At 45.0% G+C, this 19258-nt stretch overlaps 1 protein-coding gene across 1 annotated transcript in view; it reads left to right on the top strand.

Annotated features, from left to right (window-relative positions):
- COL20A1 (collagen type XX alpha 1 chain) overlaps positions 1 to 19258 on the top strand; it is a 147952-nt gene that overhangs the window by 92348 nt on the left and 36346 nt on the right. Inside the window, exons 26-29 of the mRNA XM_081867488.1 lie at positions 4227 to 4385; positions 14839 to 14916; positions 15520 to 15606; positions 17856 to 17909. Of these exons, the coding sequence (XP_081723614.1) occupies positions 4227 to 4385; positions 14839 to 14916; positions 15520 to 15606; positions 17856 to 17909 (378 nt within the window). The remainder of the gene's footprint in view (positions 1 to 4226; positions 4386 to 14838; positions 14917 to 15519; positions 15607 to 17855; positions 17910 to 19258) is intronic.

Below are 19258 nucleotides of genomic sequence, written 5' to 3'. Positions count from 1 at the left end.
CTTCCCTAAACAGGGCTGCCTTCCGATGTCTTCTAAAAGTCTGGTAGTTGTTGTTCTCTTTGACATCCAGTGGGAGGGCGTTCCACAGGGTGGGCACCACTACCGAGAAGGCCCTCTGCCTGGTTCTCTGTAACTTGGCTTCTCGCAGCGAGGGAACAGCCAGAACAGCCAGAACAACCCTTGGCGCTGGACCTCAGTGCCCAGGTAGAACAATGGGGGTGGAGATGCCCCTTCAGCTATATTGGACCGAGGCTGTTTAGGGCTTTAAAGGTCAGCACCAACACTTTGAATTGTGCTTGGAAACTTATTCAACATATCATGTCACAATATATAATTCCATAGACCAAATTATCATATGAGCGGAACATATTCTGAGAGATTAAAGATAGATCAGGAGATACAGCCTATTCAGTTCTTATATTAGCAATAACCACGATGTGGAATGCTTATATCAATCTTGTAGTGTTCCACGTGTCTGGAATTACATGTTGTGACATGATAGGTTGAATGATTTTTTGAAATAGAAGTTATACTGTTACCTACAGCCTGTTACATCGCATGTGTCGTTACCAGTAAACATAGCATGTGCGCCACCAGTGAGCTGTAGCTACTCAATATCACATGTTGTGCATGCACTGTGTTTTTTGTTTTTGTTTTCGTTTGTAAATACATGCAGGTCCTGCTATCCAGACACTTGTTTTACGAAAATTCACTTATTCAAGCACCAAGCATTAGTACCCAAACCTTGCCATACACACTGCAGATTCAGATATCCAAACAGTCGGACCTGCGTGCATTACCTGAAACAAATAAGTAGTCTTAAACAAGCCTTCCTTCTTTGTGTTTTGCTGGTGGGAGACAGGGAGGAAGGGGGAGACTTTGGTCAAATAAGAAAGCAAATTTGACTTCCTTGTTTGCCTTTTGCAAGCTTTGAGAGAGTTTTCCCGCTTTTTTATCATTTGGGGTACAAACGTCTATGGCTGGGAACGCATTAGAAATTTCCCCATAGGCATCAGTGGAAATGGTTGACTCGTTATGTGAACACCCGCCTAACAAATGATTTCCTGAGAACACACTGTGTTTGGGTAGCAAGACCTGTGTGTATTCTTCTTCTTCTTCTTTGGCAATCACTCGTAGCCAAGTAAAATTGTCTTCCATAAACACGGTTTTAACACTGTGTCCGTAAGTGACTGTGGAGGCCAATTCTGGATCCATACGTCCTTCCACAGTGGGGACATTGGTTTCCGGGCGGGAGTTGATCACAGTGTGGATTTGCCAAGCGTGCTATATACATACTATATTTGTGGCATGCATCAAATGCAAACTTTCATTAGTCTTTGATTGGATAACCTGGGCCATGACCCTCTGCCTTCTTATCCCCTTTCTATAATTTGCTCCTGGAGTGTCGTAGCACCTCTCTTTTAATTCCTGACTCTTCACCTTTTTGCTTTGGCAAGTCAATGACCTTCGCAGGGAGTATCATCTGTGAGTCCACTTTGGTCAACAGCCATAATTTAAAGAGGCAGGGCCCAGTATTTCTAGGCAATTTCTCAAGCTTAGCTGGGTTTCAACTGTGAAATATTTAATGCCTTACTGAAGCCAATTGGTTCTCATCTTACTGCTCTTGAATTGACTTGTGCCTTTGACAACGCCTGCTTCACAGAATTGGCAGGCTCTTACTGAAAGGAGGGGATGATGGCAACGCTCTTTCTGTTCCCTTCTCCTATTTCCAATGTGTTCCTCTCTTTGCCTGGAACAGGCACTTCCTCTGTCTCCAGCCGTCCACATTCCTCTTCTACTTCCAACTTCTCCACTAAGGCATTTCCTTTTGGAAAAACATTTCCTGGACCACCACTGCCGCCTCACTTCCTCCAACGTGTTGCTCTTTCAGCTTAGGTGAGACCCACATCTTTCCCACACATTATGCCAAAAGCACCAAAGATGAAAGCATAATTCAGTTCCTCCTGCCTCTTATGCATGGTTTCATTTTTGCAGCTTGTTACATAAACTTGGGATCAGATGAGCCGAGATTTCTGATACACATCCTGATGATGTTATTTTTTGATGAACTCCAAATGAACATTTGTAGAACTTTTGCCCTTCTTTAAGAACCATTTGCAAAATGATCTCTCAAAATTATGGATTTCATTGCCCTTCAGTAGGGTGGAAAATTCTGGGTGCAACTGTGGATCCTGATTTAATATTTGCTAATATTATTTTAATAGAATGGCAGGAAACAATGGTTTGGACCCTACTTCCTCTAGTTTCTATCTTAGCCCATCATTTCCAGTATAAAGTAAAAAATACTGATTCATGCAGCATCAACTGAGACAAACTTTTATTAGAATTTTATTCCTGCCCCCCTCAGAAAAAAAATAAATCAGGAAAATGCTGCCTCCATTTTTACACCCATAAATAGCACAGAAAATTTTTGGAGGTTGTTTTTGTCCATAAGCTATGAGTGGATTCTCTTCTCAAAACACACATCCTTTCAGGATAGAAACTCTCTCCTTTTCCCATTGGCTTGGACGGTGGCCCATTTGTCAGAGCACAGCATTCGTCTCCAAAACAAAGGCCATTACATTTTTCTCAGCAAAAGAGAAAATCACAGTTTCCTCCTCTCCCAGTTTGCTTTCCGCCGATTGCCAGTGACCAGATTGCAGGAAGAAAAGGTCTTTTGGAAATACAACTGAAATTTTCTGTTTAAGAGCCCATTTGACACAAAATGCAATTGGCTACCCTTTCCTAAAACTACTTCTACTGCAACTGGTAGCCACTAGGGTTTTTTTTTAAAAAATAAAATAAAATAAATATATCATGGGACAAATCTCCTTTATCTCCTACAAAAAAACAACGCCATTGGAAATGGCTTAGACTGAAGCCTAGTTCATACACTAGGTCAACAATATCATGGATTGCAGCAAGGAAATCTTACAAGTGGTTGCTCTGCCATAGATCATTAGATGTTAGCGATAGGAGTTCTAACCTAGCCTTCCTGCTTTCCTATGTGCAGGGAAAGTTTGTTTTTAATAGGGAAACACTCCACAGTACACACACACACACACACACACACACACACTGCCTGGTGTATTCCATGAAATGTTTCCCCACCTGATATGCTGATTGTCTGAACTAAGCCTGCATACTCGAGAGTTCCCCAGGTCTCTCTCCCACAGCAAGCTTCCCGGAACAGCAGAGCTTTGACCTTAATCTAAGCCCAAAATGCTACCCTGGGACCACATTCATTTGGCACATAGGACGCATTGAAAGTGCTATGACTGCCAAAGTTTCCTGTGAAGAGGGACCAATGATTAAGCCACTCTAAGAACTGTACCTCTGTGAGAGGAAAGGGGGGCATCTGGACAACTCTTAGCACCCAAAATGAACTACAACTCCCAGAATTCCTTGGGGGAAGCAAGCCACGAGTGTTTAAAGTGGCATTGTAGTGCTTTAAATGCATGATGTGTGTGTGGCCTGGTGCAGTTCTACCCCAGGGAAGGGCTGGCTCCTGGTGTGAAGGATCTCCTATGACTAGTGGTGCTAGTAAAAAAAGCATAGGGGTTGCCGATCAGAAGGTCGGCGGTTCAAATCCCCGCGACAGGGTGAGCTCCCGTTGCTCGGTCCCTGCTCCTGCCAACCTAGCAATTCGAAAGCATGCCAAAGTGCAAGTAGATAAATAGGTACCGCTCCAGCAGGAAGGTAAACGGCGTTTCCATGCACTGCTCTGGTTTGCCAGAAGCGGCTTAGTCATGCTGGCCACATGAGCTGTACGCTGGCTCCCTTGGCCAATAAAGTGAGATGAGCGCCGCAACTCCAGAGTCGTCCGTGACTAGACCTAATGGTCAGGGGTCCCTTTACCTTTTAAGATCCACCAACCAGAGTCTGGTGGAAGAAACATAAAAATTAGAATTAAAGAATTCTGGGCTGCAGAATTTGTTTGGAGTCTGGGAACTAAACAGGACACACAATCCATGCAAAAATCTTCTCATGGTGACTGCTATCCAGCTTTCTTCATTTCAGCAGGATGATTTGGGATGTGGAGAGTAATTAAACCATTAGCAGACATCTTTGCTGATCTGCCAAAAAATTACCTAGGTATCTGCTTTCTGCCACCCCCTGCTCTACACCGTGTCGTGCCCATTATTTTGTCAGGTTGCGTTACGGCGCATCGAGCTCTCCAGCCCCCGTGGTGCAGCTCAATGAAACTATTCTTGTCTGCTGAGCAGGTGCACCTATCTGTGAGCCGTTCCAGGGTCAGGCTCTATATCGACTGCAAGAAGACATCGGAGAAATTGCTTGGAACTTCGGAGAGCATTTCGACGGCTGGCTTCGTCATGCTTGGGAAGCTGACCAGGACGCGAGGGCCACGGAGCGGGTCAGCAGCGGTGAGTCCTGTTTCCTGTGAGTTGAGGTCAACATGTGTTCTTGGGTGCTCTTCGACCAAAAATTATTCTGGCAGCCCTGTAGACTGACTGAGTTGGGGCTCTTCATTCCAGGAGGAGGGACCAGTGACCCCAGTGAGATGTCCCTAAGGCTTGTGGGGTCCTTTGCGATGCTCTGGGTTGTGTTTTGGTTGCATTCTGCTGTAGTAGAGCTACTGCTGTAGTCAGTACCGGATTTACGTATGAGCTAAACAAGCTATAGCTTAGGGCCCCACTCTCTTGGGAGCCTCCCAAAAAATTAAAGGAAAAAAAACCTGGATGTACATTTCCAAAATATAAGATAAAAAACAAATGAAAATAAAACCTACATGCAGCGACAGTGTTTTGTGTTGTGTAGGCTCCTATGATGTCAGTAATGGCCCCCAGTCATTTTAAGTTAGAGCTTAATAATTATCTCACTATTAATATACTTCTACTTAACTGTTTTTCACTATTAATATACTTCTTCTTAATTGTATTTCAGTTCAACAGTTACTTTGATAAAATACATATTTTGTTATGTGCAAATGGCTTTAGATACCTATTCGGTCCATAAATTACCATATACCATATATTCAACACAAAAAAACAGTTAATTTGTTCTTGAGTCAAAGGACAGCTGGACATAATAAAGGGCCCCATTACCTTCAGTAGCTTAGGGCCTCATCAAACCTAAATCCAGCCTTGGCTGTAGTACAACCCTTGTTTTCCACTAAGTTTTACTCAGAGTATACCTGCTGGAGTTAATTGACCTAAGTCAGAGTCTCCCTTCAGCACATGGATCTCTGCTTGAGCAACAGAACTTTTCCCATTCTTCTCCCCCAATGTACACCCTGTGCCCCCCCCTCCCTGAACATAGCTGTCAACTTTTCCCTTTTCTTGCCAGGAATCCTATTCGGAATACGGGAATTTCCCTTAAAAAAGGGGAAATGTTGACAGCTAAGTCCCTGAATCTGCTCTGGAGAGTTGGGGGGGGGGCACCTGCAGAACAGCTTTGGGGGATGTGTGGAGGGTGGAGAGGGGGCAAAGTTATGTTGCACAAGCAGAAATCCGTGATAATTATTATAATTAGAGCCACCACTGAAAAAGCCCTGTTACGTCCTTCATTCTCTGACAGTGACTAATAGGAGGCAGGGACAGTAATCCAGAGAAGAGTCACAGTAGCTCACTAAATTCATCCATTGTGGGATGCGACTGCTTTTTGTAAAAAGGTTTCTTTGATTCAAGTGAGCTCTTAGGTTTATCTTGTAAAAGAATATTATTCCAAAAAATTGCTATGTGATGCTGATTGACAGCCGCCTTGTTGGATTTGTGGATTTGTGGTGTGGGGGAGGGAGGGGAGCCTCAATCATTTTTTTCTTTTTCTTTTGCATCTGTTAAATACATATGCTGCATATTACTTTTTGGCATCTTTAACGAATCTGAATCACTGAAATGTAGCTAAGGAACAGCTTTCCTCAGAACTGCTGCCCTCAGATAGCCAGAGTGCCTGCCTCATTATTAGCTATTTTAAAAAAACTAGATGTAACTATGAAAATACCCTTTTGAGCTGTAGAGCTTGTTTTAAGTCCATTTGCTACTCTGTCCACTCAGTCAGTCTACTGACTCATAGTGAAATGCACAATTTTTAATTTATTTATTTTTTTAAAAAAAACCCTTGATTGGATAGATTGGATAGAGAGCTTTTATGTTACAGTATTTTTTAATAGGGATGGCAAAGCTGCCCTCAGCTTGATTCACCCTCAATATTTCTTGGCAAACGTGGTGGTGTGGTGTGGAGAAAGCTCATTTACTTTCCACGAGTTCTCATAATGCTTGTGGCATGCATTCTTGCATGATGCGCATTCTTGCCTCGCTCTCTGGAAGCTGTAGTTATAGCATCCACCCTACATCACCAGCAGTGGTGGAAAGATGCTTACAAACTCAACCACAATGCACAGATCAAGCATAGCTAAGAGGAAGGGATGTCTCAGTCAGGAGGATGAGATGGACCACAACTATGGAACAACATTTGTAAGGTGTGGCCAAGATTTAATGGGGGGTGGCCAAGATTCAGTGATAGGGGATCTCCTCCAGCTGAATTGCAACAACAACATAACTAGCTCCTGCTACTGCCACCTCCAAATCTCACTTTTGGGGGTTTGGTGAAACCCCAGACCAGTTCTGGGGACACAAGGGGTGGGGGGCATGTGTGCAAGATGCAGGTTTGGGACACGGGCGGCGCTGTAGTCTAAACTACGGAGCCTCTTGGGCTTGCTGATCAGAAGGTCGGTGGTTTGAATCCACACAACTGGGTTGTAATTCTGCCTCGGTCAGAGGTATGTGCCTATCTGTCCAGGCACCGGCTGAATTCCTTTTGACCTCCCTCCCGCGACTCCCGGCAGGAAAAACAGATGAGGTCCGTATCGGCGATTTTTCCCAGACTGTGAGAAAAACACACCACTGCTTCTCCTCCTCCCTGCATATCCCCAGGGAGGGGAATCAGACTCAGACAGAAATGTAACTACATGCTTTTTTTCCTGTCTTTAGCAGCCATACAGATAAAGATGTCTGCTCTCTTTGAACAACAGCAGAGAGACTCTAACTCCACCCATGTACATCCTGTCTGGCTTTCCAGCCAGCAGCAGCTGGCTTAGCTGCTTCTTGCTTCCGCATTGCTTCTTTATAGTAACATACTCCCCCTAAAGAATCAATGCGTGCAGCGTGCAATGCTTGATCCAGAGAAGAAAACAAACAGTTGTTATATGTATAACATTCCCCTGTTGTTTCAGTTCCACCCTTGGAACTACCCACCACTGGTTTTACCAATGTACCTCTCTGGTTGTGTGACTTCCAAGGAATGAGTGCATCTGCATTACCTTGGTTAACAACTCTTTGTTGTGCCTTTGTCTCTGACTCAGACACAGCTTCAATCTGACCTTGGTCATTTACAACAGCAACACATGCAATAGCTAGGTTGGCAAACTCTTTTGAATACCTCTTGGGTGGTACACCCTTCGTTGCTCTCTCAGACCTACGTAAGAAGTGCTGCTCTTCTTTGCTTTCTGGTTCAGCCTTTGGACTCTTTGGTGAACCAGTACCAATTGTAAACAGTGGTTCATCCTCCTCTTCTGAGGGTCTAGTCATTATGTGAGATTTCCTCTCAATGACTGTGACAACTGAGTTGTCTGAGCTATCGCTGTCATCATCTGTACTACTGAATTCAATAAAATCATCATCATCATCATCATCATCATCATCAGAATCATCATCTCCTGTGGGAAATGTGTGAGCAATCACTCTCTCCTGTTCAGGAGCACTTTCTAGAAATTTTGTGAGAATCACCTGACCAGATTCAGACAAAATTACTCTGTAGAGACCCTTTTCATAACCCACAAAAATGCCTCTGGCATTCTTTACTCCACCCGGAGCTTCTGTTCTCACATGAGACCCAAAAACCTTGAAATGGGCAACAGAAGGTTTTCTATGGAACAGTTTCTCAAAAGGAGAACTTCCCAACTCTATTGAAAACTTTCTCAACCACGTATAACAAAATGACATTAGCGACTCAGCCCAGTACTCATGTGGCAGATGTGAACTAAGCAATTGCGCTTCCATTCCCTTTTGCAATTCTTTGTTCACCCTAACACAGACACATCTCTTCCAAGCTTCTTCGGAAGCAGCAATTTTGTGTCTTATCCCTTTCTTCTTCAGGAACCTCTGGAAATCCTGTAAGAGAAAAATTGGCTTCTCATCTGTGCAAAGACAATTTATGTCAGCATCATGCATATTTTTAACCTTGTCACAAAACTCTTTAAACCTTTCTAAGGCGTCTTTTGGTCTCTCCAAAAGATAAATCCAGACAAAACCTGTGAAAGAATCAACACATATTAGGTAATACTTTGCATTGCCTCTAGATGGTGCTAGAGGACCAATCACATCAGCATACACCCGCTGAAATGCTCTGTCGACCCTCGAGGTGACCTGCTTGGCGTTCTCCTCGGCTACACCTGCAAAAGAGATCATGTTAGAATTACATTTCATGTAATCACTTTGATCAAAAGTCAACAAATACAGTCCATCTTTCTCTTTGGCAGAAAGATACAACTCTCCATCTTTGTAGATCTCGCAGCATTCATCATCATAGGACAGTTTTAGTCCCTTCTTGGAAATCTGCGAAACGCTGAGCAGATTGTACTTCAACTCTGGAACCAAATAAACATTGTTTATAGTCAAGTTCAGACTTTTAAGATACACAGTTCCAATTCCGGTCGCTTCTAGCTCTTGACCGTTGGCTTGTTGTACAACGAAGCTTTGCTTCTTAAACGACGAAAATAGCTGTCTGTGATGGGTCACGTGAACCGTCGCTCCCGTGTCAATGACAAAAGCCTTCTCCACTTCTGGTGTGGTTCCTTTTAGGGACATCATAACCTTTGCAGGCTTCGCCTGTGACTTGGCATGACTTCTGCCTGACGCCTCAGACTTCGTGGAGCTTCCCTTGGCTCCTTTGTTCTGATGTGGCTTCTTGCAGTTCCGCTGAAGATGCCCAGTCTGTCCACAATTGTAACATCGGACAACGTTCAAAGCTACAGCATTTTCTCCAGTAGCAATAGCAGTGGGGGTGTCAGAGCTCCGTTCTTGTCTCCCCCTGTCCTTGACCTCCAGGGCAGCAAGTCTGTCCTGTTCATTAAGAACCACGGCAAAGACCCTCTCCGAAGTCAATTCATTCGCTGGGAGGAACCCAAGCTGACTGGCAACGGTTTTGTAAGTCCGATTAAGGCTGTTTATCACCATGAAGCAAAACACTTCCTCCTGCAGACGGAAATTGCGTTCCACCATCTGTTGACGCAGATATTTCATTTCCGTCAGGTGCGCTTGAACATCTCCATCAGGCGCAAGCCTCAGGTTGGTCAGCTTTTCAAAATACAGCAACGCTGAAGAACCTGCATCTCTCTGATGTGTCCTTCTCAGCGTGTCCCAAACATCTTTCACGTGCTGTAAATCCTGTATATGGATAAGCTGAGAGTCTGACACACACAGAATTATAGCCGTTCTGGACTTTACACCCTGTGATTCCCAAGCACGCGTTGGTGCTGCAGGGATGGGGTTCTCAATCACCCCAAACAGTCTCTGATTCTGCAGCAAGGCCTTCATCTTAATAGACCAAGATGCATAATTGTCATTGGTCAGGAGGGGTGGAGAAGGCAAACCTCCCCCCTTCTTGGCATCTATTTTGAGTCCTTTGCCTTAACTTTCAAACACAAGCCTCTAAAATCCAATAGCTGGCTTGTTTACACTCTTGTGCACCTGGCAGCTCTAACACTGGCTGCTTGGAAAGTCCCTTATAAGAGTTCGTAAGTCAAAACAAGCTTTGTTTTTGCCTCTCTGAGGCATAGCCTGATAGCCCAGCTCTCTTGAGTAACTGGCCGGCGTTGCTTAGCAACAGTGCATTCCTTTCCTTGGACAGGAAACCACAAGAATGTCTGGAATGCAGGCCTCTTCTCTCTTGGAGCTGTTTTTCCCAAACGCTGCTCCTTTGAAGCAGAGAATGAATCAATCTGCATTCACACTTTTAAGCCCGAAAATCTCATACCTTGGGCTCCGTGGCTTGGCTGTCAGCTTCTTCTGGTCAGCTTCTGGCTGCAGAGAAACAGCCCCGCACTTCAGGCTTCCATGGAGCGGTGAAAACAGCAGCTCTGCTACTATCTTTGCAGACTTCGATGGATCGAAACCATCCTCTGCTACCATTGTTGTAATTCTGCCTCTGTCAGAGGTATGTGCCTATCTGTCCAGGCACCGGCTGAATTCCTTTTGACCTCCCTCCCGCGACTCCCGGCAGGAAAAACAGATGAGGTCCGTATCGGCGATTTTTCCCAGACTGTGAGAAAAACACACCACTGCTTCTCCTCCTCCCTGCATATCCCCAGGGAGGGGAATCAGACTCAGACAGAAATGTAACTACATGCTTTTATTCCTGTCTTTAGCAGCCATACAGATAAAGATGTCTGCTCTCTTTGAACAACAGCAGAGAGACTCTAACTCCACCCATGTACATCCTGTCTGGCTTTCCAGCCAGCAGCAGCTGGCTTAGCTGCTTCTTGCTTCCGCATTGCTTCTTTATAGTAACAGCTCTGTCCCAGCTTCTGCCAACCTAGCAGTTGAAAGCATACCAATGCGAGTAGATAAATAGGTACCACTGCGGCGGGAAGGTAAACGGCGTTTGCGTGCGCTCTGGTTTCCATCACAGTGTCCTGTTGCGCCAGAAGCGGTTCAGTCATGCTGGCCACATGACCTGGAAAGCTGTCTGCAGACAAACACTGGCTCCTTTGGCCTGAAAGCAAGATGAGTGCCACAAACCCATAGTCACCTTTGACTGGACTTAACCATCCAGGAGTCCTTGACCTTTACATATGTGTGCGAGAGGAGAGGGAGGGCAGATTCCATTGTACTTCTGGAAGTTCTTCTGTATGTGCAAGGATTAAGTTGGATGCAAGCCAGAGCATTTCCCAAAAGCTTTCTCCTTTCTGGCACCATTTTGTTTGCCGAAACTGTGCGGTTTTAGCACACCTCTCTTCTCTACACATGGCTGGGAGTCCAACAAAGGCAGGGCTCCTGAGAGCCCCCTGCACATGCAACTGTGTACATCGAATTCCTCTACACCAGCCTTCTCTGCCCTGCTGGCCTGCTAGCTGAGTCTGAAGAGAGCTGTTGTCTAAAACATCTGCAGGGCCCATGGTGGTCAATGCTAGAGAAGCTGTGGGAATCCTTTGACCCTCCAGTTGTCGCTTAACTACAATTCCCATCATCTCTGGTGATTGACCATCCTTACTATGAGTGATTGGAGTTGTACAGTGCTACCTTGGTACTCAAACAACTTGGAACCCAAGCACTTCAAACCCGGAAGTAAGTGTTCCGGTTTGCGAACTTTTTTCAGAAGCTGAACATGCCCTATTTTGAGTGTTGCGCTTCTGATTTGAGTGCCACACTTTTCCATTTCGAGTGTTACGCTGAGCTCTCTCTGTTTTGGCTATTTATTTTGTGTTTTTGCAGCTCTTTCTTTTTGTTTTTGTGACTGTGTGGAACCCAGTTCAGCTACTGATTGATTGATTGATTGACTGCAGTACGTTGTTTATTGCTTTCATTTTATGGATCAATGGTCTCGTTAGATAGTGAAATTCATGTTAAATTGCTGTTTTAGGGGTTGTTTTTAAAAGCCTGGAACGGATTAATCCACTTTGCATAACTTTCTATGGGAAAGCGTGCCTTGGTTTTGGAACGCTTTGGTTTTGGAACAGACTTCCGGAACAGATTAAGTTTGAGAACCAAGGTACCACGGTAGTTCAGCAACATCTGGAGGCCCAAAGATTCCACTACAGTCCAGCTGTAGAGCATAGACATTCCAGTGAATACACATCTGTTTGGAGCCAGCATCCTTCTTCCGTATATAAATTCTCTTCCACTGGGCTTGAATGCCTGCAAAGGGCTAATGTCTCCAACTGTTATTGTGTGGATAGTATGATGGATGGATCTCTTCTTAGACAGGCTGGCTTATTTATTTCAGGTAGTTTCTTATCTTACCTATCACCTCCTTTGAGTGGCAACAGAGTAAAACTTTCGTTTTGTCTCTGAAACCAATTACTGAGCCGCCAAGAGAAGGTGTTGAGCGAATGAAAACTCCAGCATTGCTGTTCCTAAAACAGACGGGCTGAATTTAAGTAGGAAGGGTTTTCCAGCTTGGTCACTCTGAAACCACTGGCCATTTTTGCCGTTGGACCAACACAGCTCACAGACATTGAGATTTATTTATTTTTAATCATCATCATTATTTTTTCTTAAAAAATAAGGCTTTGAAAATTGAACAACAAACAAACAAACCTCAGAGTTCTGGCTTGGGGAAAACAAAGATGCTAATGATGTTTGCTGCCTGCCTCTGTGCGAACAAGCTGGAGTTTCACAGCAGACAGAAAAATCTTGGCAGATACACATCCGTGGGTTGGAGGAAGAGGAGATGTTATTCTCAGAGGTGCCTTGCTGAGGCTCGGTAGGAGGTGATTAGAGTTTTTTGCTTCCGTTTCCATATTTGGAAAGATTTGAGGCGCTATTTCAGGAAACAAAGTTTAGTTATCTGTAGCTCTGTCCTTCCTTAACCTTGTTCTTGGTCCACCGTAATCTTGATTAATATAATTATTAATAACAGAGGTGGTCCAAATGAAGCCATTAAACCTTGCTATGTAACCGGCCCTGATTTGCACCCGCCTTGGGGTTTTTGTTTTGCCAGGCTGGAATTTGTCCTTGAACTCTGATAATGTATCTTGCCTAATATTATTATCATGCCCTGCCTTTGCCCCTGATGACACTTAAAGTGGCTTACAGCTAAAATTAGGAACTGCTGAAAACAGAGGAGAAAAAAGACCAAAACCAAACCAAAACATTGATAATTGCAAATATATACATATGTAAAATCTGTTAAAACGATACAAATAATTTCCTTAAAAAGAGCACAGCCACAGTCCCTTCATTAAAAGCATTCAATTCCCAAAAGCCTGTTGCAACAAGAAAGTCTTCACCTGCTGGCCAAAGGACAGCAAGGAGGGAGCCAGTCTAGCGTCTCTAGGGAGAGAGTTCCAAAGTCGGAGCCACCACCGAGAAGGCCCTCTTCCTGCTTGTCCAGATGGAGGATAGAGAGGGGTGTGTGACTGTGTAAAAGTAAGAACACAATACCAAAATATTATTTGCTTCACTCACTTTTGCTTCTTGCCCTGCCCACTGCTGTTGTGTGGCCCCCAGAAGGTTGAACAGAAGGGACCATGGCCCTCAGACTGAAAACGACCCCAAGCTTCTGCTATAAGAGAGCTTTGCTGCAACTTTCATTTTCTTCTGTTTTCTTCCTCCATTTGTTTTGCCCCATCCTACCCTCTGGGTTACTGATACTCACGAGAGATTGTGATCATGGATGGAAATGCAGTGCAAAGAGGAACCTTGATTCACCAGAAGATCATATGAGTGAGCTGGTACATGCTACGGTTTATCCATGTACACAATCACTTGTGCACATTGGTAATTCAGAAGGGAGGTATCAGGAAGGAAAAGTTGGAAATTGCAGCAGCACTCTTCAGTTCTGGATTTAATTTTAGACATAGGTAAAGGTAAAGGGACCCCTGACCATTAGGTCCAGTCGTGGCTGACTCTGGGGTTGCGGCGCTCATCTCGCTTTATTGGCCGAGGGAGCCGGCGTACAGCTTCTGGGTCATGTGGCCAGCATGACTAGGCCGCTTCTGGTGAACCAGAGCAGCGCACAGAAACGCCGTTTACCTTCCCGCCTTTACCTATTTATCTACTTGCACTTTGAGGTGCTTTTGAACTACTAGGTTGGCAGGAGCAGGGACTGAGCAACCCCCGTTGCAGGGTTCGAACCGCCGACCTTCTGATAGGCAAGCCCTAGGCTCTGTGGTTTAACCCACAGCGCCACCCAATTTTGGACATTCTTGATGATAAATGGCACTGGTGACACATGCCTTCTCTGGGGCGGGGAACCTGTGCCAGTGACACAGATATCTATCTATCTATCTATCTATCTATCTATCTATCTATCTATTGTCCTCTACCCCACAGGCCAACTGGGGCAGGTGGGCAGGGTCCAGTCAGCACCAAGCAGGATTGCATTTTCCGCACATCAAAAGACGAGCAGAGACTTCCCGCATGGCAGGGGGTTGGACTTGATGACACTCTGGATCCCTTCCAACTCTATGATTCTATGACTCTATGATTCCATCCTGCTCTCTGCAGGGATTTTTTTGACAGCGTGTTCTCCATAGGGAACGTACTGGCAAAGCAACACCAGGCAGGATTGGTGTCACTCAGCACCAACAGGCGGATGAATTTTCATAAGGATTTTTTTTAAAAAAGTAACATAAACTGTTGTGGAAATGTGGAGAAAGGAACTTAAGGCCAGGAAAATGAAAGCTGAGACAAGCCAAAACTGAAACTATCCCTTGTGCTATGCAATACAGTGGTACCTCGGGTTACATACACTTCAGGTTACATACACTTCAGGTTACATACACTTCAGGTTACAGATGCTTCAGGTTATAGACTTTGCTAACCCAGAAATAGTACCTCGGGTTAAGAACTTTGCTTCAGGATGAGAACAGAAATCGTGCAGCGGCAGCAGGAAGCCCCATTAGCTAAAGTGGTGCTTCAGGTTAAAAACAGTTTCAGGTTAAGAACGGACCTCCAGAATGAATTAAGTATGTAACCAGAGGTACCACTGTAGCTGCAAAAGTGGGAAGGATCAGCGGATGGAGTTAAACCTCACCCTTCTTCATTGCCCTCCCCCCAAAAAACCCCCCAATTGTGAAGATAAAATGGGAAGGAGGAGAACTATGTACGTCACCTTGAGTTCCTTCCTCATCATTATCTAACTCTGTTGTATCTATAGTTCCAGCTGCAGTCACTGCAGATTGTGTGCAGCAGTTTGTGGCCTGAAGAGGACAGATGTTGTGATGTTCCAGCAATGGTAAGTATGGGGGCTCCACTTCTTCCTAGCATTGGGGATTTATGACGCATCCGCACTACAACTGCACAATGGTTTTATACCAGTTTCTTTGTGATTGCTGCCTCCACCAAAGAATGTTGGGGTAAGAGTAAGTTGGTAAGGCATGGAGAGAATCATAACCTGCAAGAACAGGGTTTGTTTTTGCAGGTTTAGAGTTCCACTTGTGAGTCCCATTGAAGTGAAGGACATGAGGCAGGAGTTGTAATACAGGTGAGCTGTGCACCAGCAAGCTGCTGGCTAGCTCTGTGGAGGCTCATTTTATTGGCACAATATGCAAAACCAGTCAGATACATTTTGGACTGTGACCTTTACACATCTTCCAATCCCGAGATCATGGGGTGGTACAAAGTTATTTTGGCACCTGTTTCCACCGCGTCATTTTCCCCTTGCACAATGTATGACCAAGGAGACAAAGGTCACAGACAGGGCACAGCAGACCATTAAGAGAGCAAAGGTTAGATAGAGGGCAAGATGTTCAGACAGCTGTGGCTTTGTCTGCGGGCGGAAGTGTGCTCCACACCCAACGATCATTCCTACACCCCATTTTCTTTGCTGCTCTTTCAGAGAGATGAAGAGGTCTGCCCTAGCTTCCTCCCGTCTTGCAGCTGCACTTCTGAGATCCCAGGCCTCCCAGGGCCTCCAGGGCCTCCGGTGAGTTGAGCTTTTGTTCCCGGGAAAATGGCATTGCGCATAACCAGCCAGGGAACAGAATTGCACCTACGACGTCAACCCATTTCGGAAAGCAGAGATGTGTTAAGAGGTTACATGGCTATGTTCTCTTTCCTCTGTCAAAGGCCTCTGGGTACCAGCTGGTGGAAACTGCAGGAGGATGAGCATTGTTGCACTCAAGTCCTGCTTTCAGGCTTGCAAGAGCCATCTTCTTGGCCACTGTCAGAGCAGGATGCTGGACAAAATGGGCCTTTACTCTTACCCCAAATGGCTCTTCTTATGTAGCATCCTCCTTAGGGAATGCTCTCCCCAAAGGGCCATGCCTGGTGCCTATGCTGTGGTCTCTTAGGTGATAGGTAAAATACATTCCTGTTCACCCAGGCTTGCTAATTGCAACATATTGGGCTCTTCTGTTTTTGCACCAAGTTCCCCCTTGCTGAATTTATGCTTGCTTTTAATGACTTTAGCTGCTGCGTTGTCGTTTTGCCCATTGTAGTTGCTTTCGTTGCCTTGCGATTTAATTCCAAGTTCGAAGGGCTTTTATCTTAAATTGTATTTTGTTTTGTTTCCCTGCGTAAAAACCACCCAGATGGTCAGTATGTAAATGTAATGTTCATAAGTCCTGTTTGGAATTTGTTGTCGTGCAGGAAACATTCAATCTGTACCAAAGCCTTCTCTGTTTGATACTGCCTAATCCAAAACAGTAATCTGACGGATTAAAAAAGGAAGAAAAATGGGATGGGTGTGGGGAAGCAGAGCACTGCTTAATATGTGAATAGTTCATGCATCACCTGGGCGTGCTTGCAGTTTAGTATGTTTCTAGATCCACTGGTGATGTCAAGTCCGGATGAATTCATAAGGACCATCCTGCTCCCCACCAAACTTCTGTTCTCCGTCACAGCCGGAATGCCCATGTGGAAATTCTACAAGCACGAACCTTTTTCCTCAGTTTATTTTGATGCAAGTGCCTGGAATACAGATTAGCCTGCCTGGCAAAGCCGGAAGCACTTGGAGAAAAAAGGATGTGGCCCCCATCACTGTATAGTTGTACTTCAGGTTACAGACTCCGCTAACCCAGAAATAGTACCTCAAGTTAAGAACTTTGCTTCAGGATGAGAACAAAAATCGCACGGCGGCAGTGGGAGGCCCCATTAACTAAAGTGGTGTCTCAGGTTAATAACAGTTTCAGGTTAAGAATGGACCTCCAGAACGAATTAAGTTCTTAACCCGAGGTACCACTGTAATAAGATGTTTCCCCTTGTACAGTAGTGTTCGCCTTTAACAAGGTTTTCTGCTGTTAACCTACACAGATATCTCTTCTCCAGCGGTGGGCAAAGTGGGTTGGGTGACTGGCAGGTGAAGCTTCACTCTTGAGCTGCTGGACCGCTTGGTGGCTGCTTTTCACCTGTTTTGTTCTTCCTTAGGAACATCAGCCAGTATGGCGTAGTGGTTAAGAGTGGTAGACTTGTAATCTGGTGAACTAGGTTCGCTTCCCCGCTCCTCCACATGCAGCTGCTGGGTGACCTTGGGCCAGTCACACTTCTCTGAAGTCTCTCAGCCTCACTCACCTCACAGAGTGTTTGTTGTGGTTGAGTTACAGATAGGTAGCCGTGTTGGTCTGCCATAGTCAAAACAAAAAATTCCTTCAAGTAGCACCTTAAAGACCAACTAAGTTAGTTCTAGGTATGAGCTTTCGTGTGCATGCGTGTATCTGAAGAAGTGTGCATGTACATGAAAGCTCATACCTAGAACTAACTTAGTTGGTCTTTAAGGTGCTACTTGAAGGAATTTTTTGTTTTGTTGTGGTTGAGGAAGGGAAAGGAGATTGTTAGCCGCTTTGAGACTCCTTTGGGTAGTGATAAAGCGGGATATCAAATCCAAACTCTTCATCTAGGGATAGCCCCAGATTTCAGGAGGTCTTGGAATGGTCCCCCAACCTACCCCACTAGACCCCCACGTCACCCTCCTCTTTGCAGTGGCACTGCCACCTCTTTCCCTCCTGCTACCCCAATTATTCCCACTCCCCCACCACAACCCCATCTCTTATTGCTATGAACAAAATCTTTGTTGCCGCTTTGTGGCAGTGCTGACATTTCCACTTCCGCTTTCCGAGAAAGGGCCGAAAAGGGGTCTGTCTTCTTCATAGAATGCCTTTCCTGCCACTGCTGTTTGCTGCGGTGGAAAGGAAAGCTTTTGGAATTGGTTTTGTTGTTTTGTCCCTTGTTCTTCAGGGTAGTCCTGGAAGGAGAGGACCTCAGGGGGAACAAGGCGAGCCAGGCCCCAAGGTAAGAGGTGCTGTGTCTAAACCAGCTGGTGACAAGAGGGTCAGACATATTCATGGAGGGTAAAGCTATTAGTGGCTATTTTCCATAATGACTATGTTCTCACTCCACTGTTGGAGGCAGTATAGTGGGGGGACTGTGATGATCATGTTTAGTGCTCACGCCTCCAACATTTTATTTGTATGGTGCCTTTTCATAGTTAAAACCATGCTCAAGGTGGCTTACAACACTACAAGGTTGACATAATTACGAATACAGCGAGAATAGTCACAAACAATAAATGAAATACGTGAAAAGCACACAACCAAAGTGGACCATTTCCACATAAATCGTTTGGACTACTGCAATGCGCTCTATGTGGGGCTACCTTTGAAGGTGACCCGGAAACTACAACTAATCCAGAATGCGGCAGCTAGACTGGTGACTGGGAGCGGCCACCGAGACCACATAACACCAGTCTTGAAAGACCTACACTGGCTCCCAGTGCGTTTCCAAACACAATTCAAAGTGTTGGTGCTGACCTTTAAAGCCCTAAATGGCCTCAGTCCTATATACCTGAAGGAGCATCTCCACCCCATCGTTCTACCCAGACACTGAGGTCCAGCTCCGAGGGCCTTCTGGCGGTTCCCTCCCTACGAGAAGCAAAGTTACAGGGAACCAGGCAGAGGGCCTTCTTGGTAGTGGCACCTACTCTGTGGAACGCCCTCCCATCAGATGTCAAAGAGAAAAACAACTACCAGACTTTTAGAAGACATCTGAAGGCAGCCCTGTTTAGGGAAGCTTTTAATGTTTAATAGACTATTGTATTTTAATATTCTGCTGCCTAGAGTGGCTGGGGAAACCCAACCAGATGGACGGGGTATAAATAATAAATTATTATTATTATTATTATTATTAAGATATAAAAATAAAGATACAAATAAATTTATACTAATAGCAGCTACAACCCCTCACCACAAAACTCCCCAAAACAAGATCCTGACCTAAGAGTCTAGTGCTGTTTCTGCGTTGATATTTTGGGTGTGTGATAGAGGTATTGTTAAACTTGATGGCTGTTTTTTCACTCACATAGGCAAGTTGCCTGAGAGATGTATTTCGTATTGGGCAACAAATAAATCAGAATAGATGAGAACATTATTATCCTTTGCATTTCACACTGCTCTGAATTTTCCAACGCAGCTCTCGGCTCCAAGAAGCAAAGAGTGTGCGAGTCTCCTGCTGGGTGATGTATGATCCCTCCCTATAGCAGTGAGATGTGAGCAGCCAAAGAGATCAGGGGACTTCCTCTTCAGTGGTGCTTTGCAGTTTTGCACAGGGTGCTGTTCATTGACCATGGCAATAAACAGTTGATC

Source organism: Podarcis erhardii, assembly GCF_964252035.2.
Source record: "Podarcis erhardii genome assembly, chromosome: 6".
NCBI lineage: Eukaryota > Metazoa > Chordata > Lepidosauria > Squamata > Lacertidae > Podarcis > Podarcis erhardii.
Note: the sequence above shows the minus strand (reverse complement) of the source record. Positions and strands in the feature narration are given on the sequence as shown.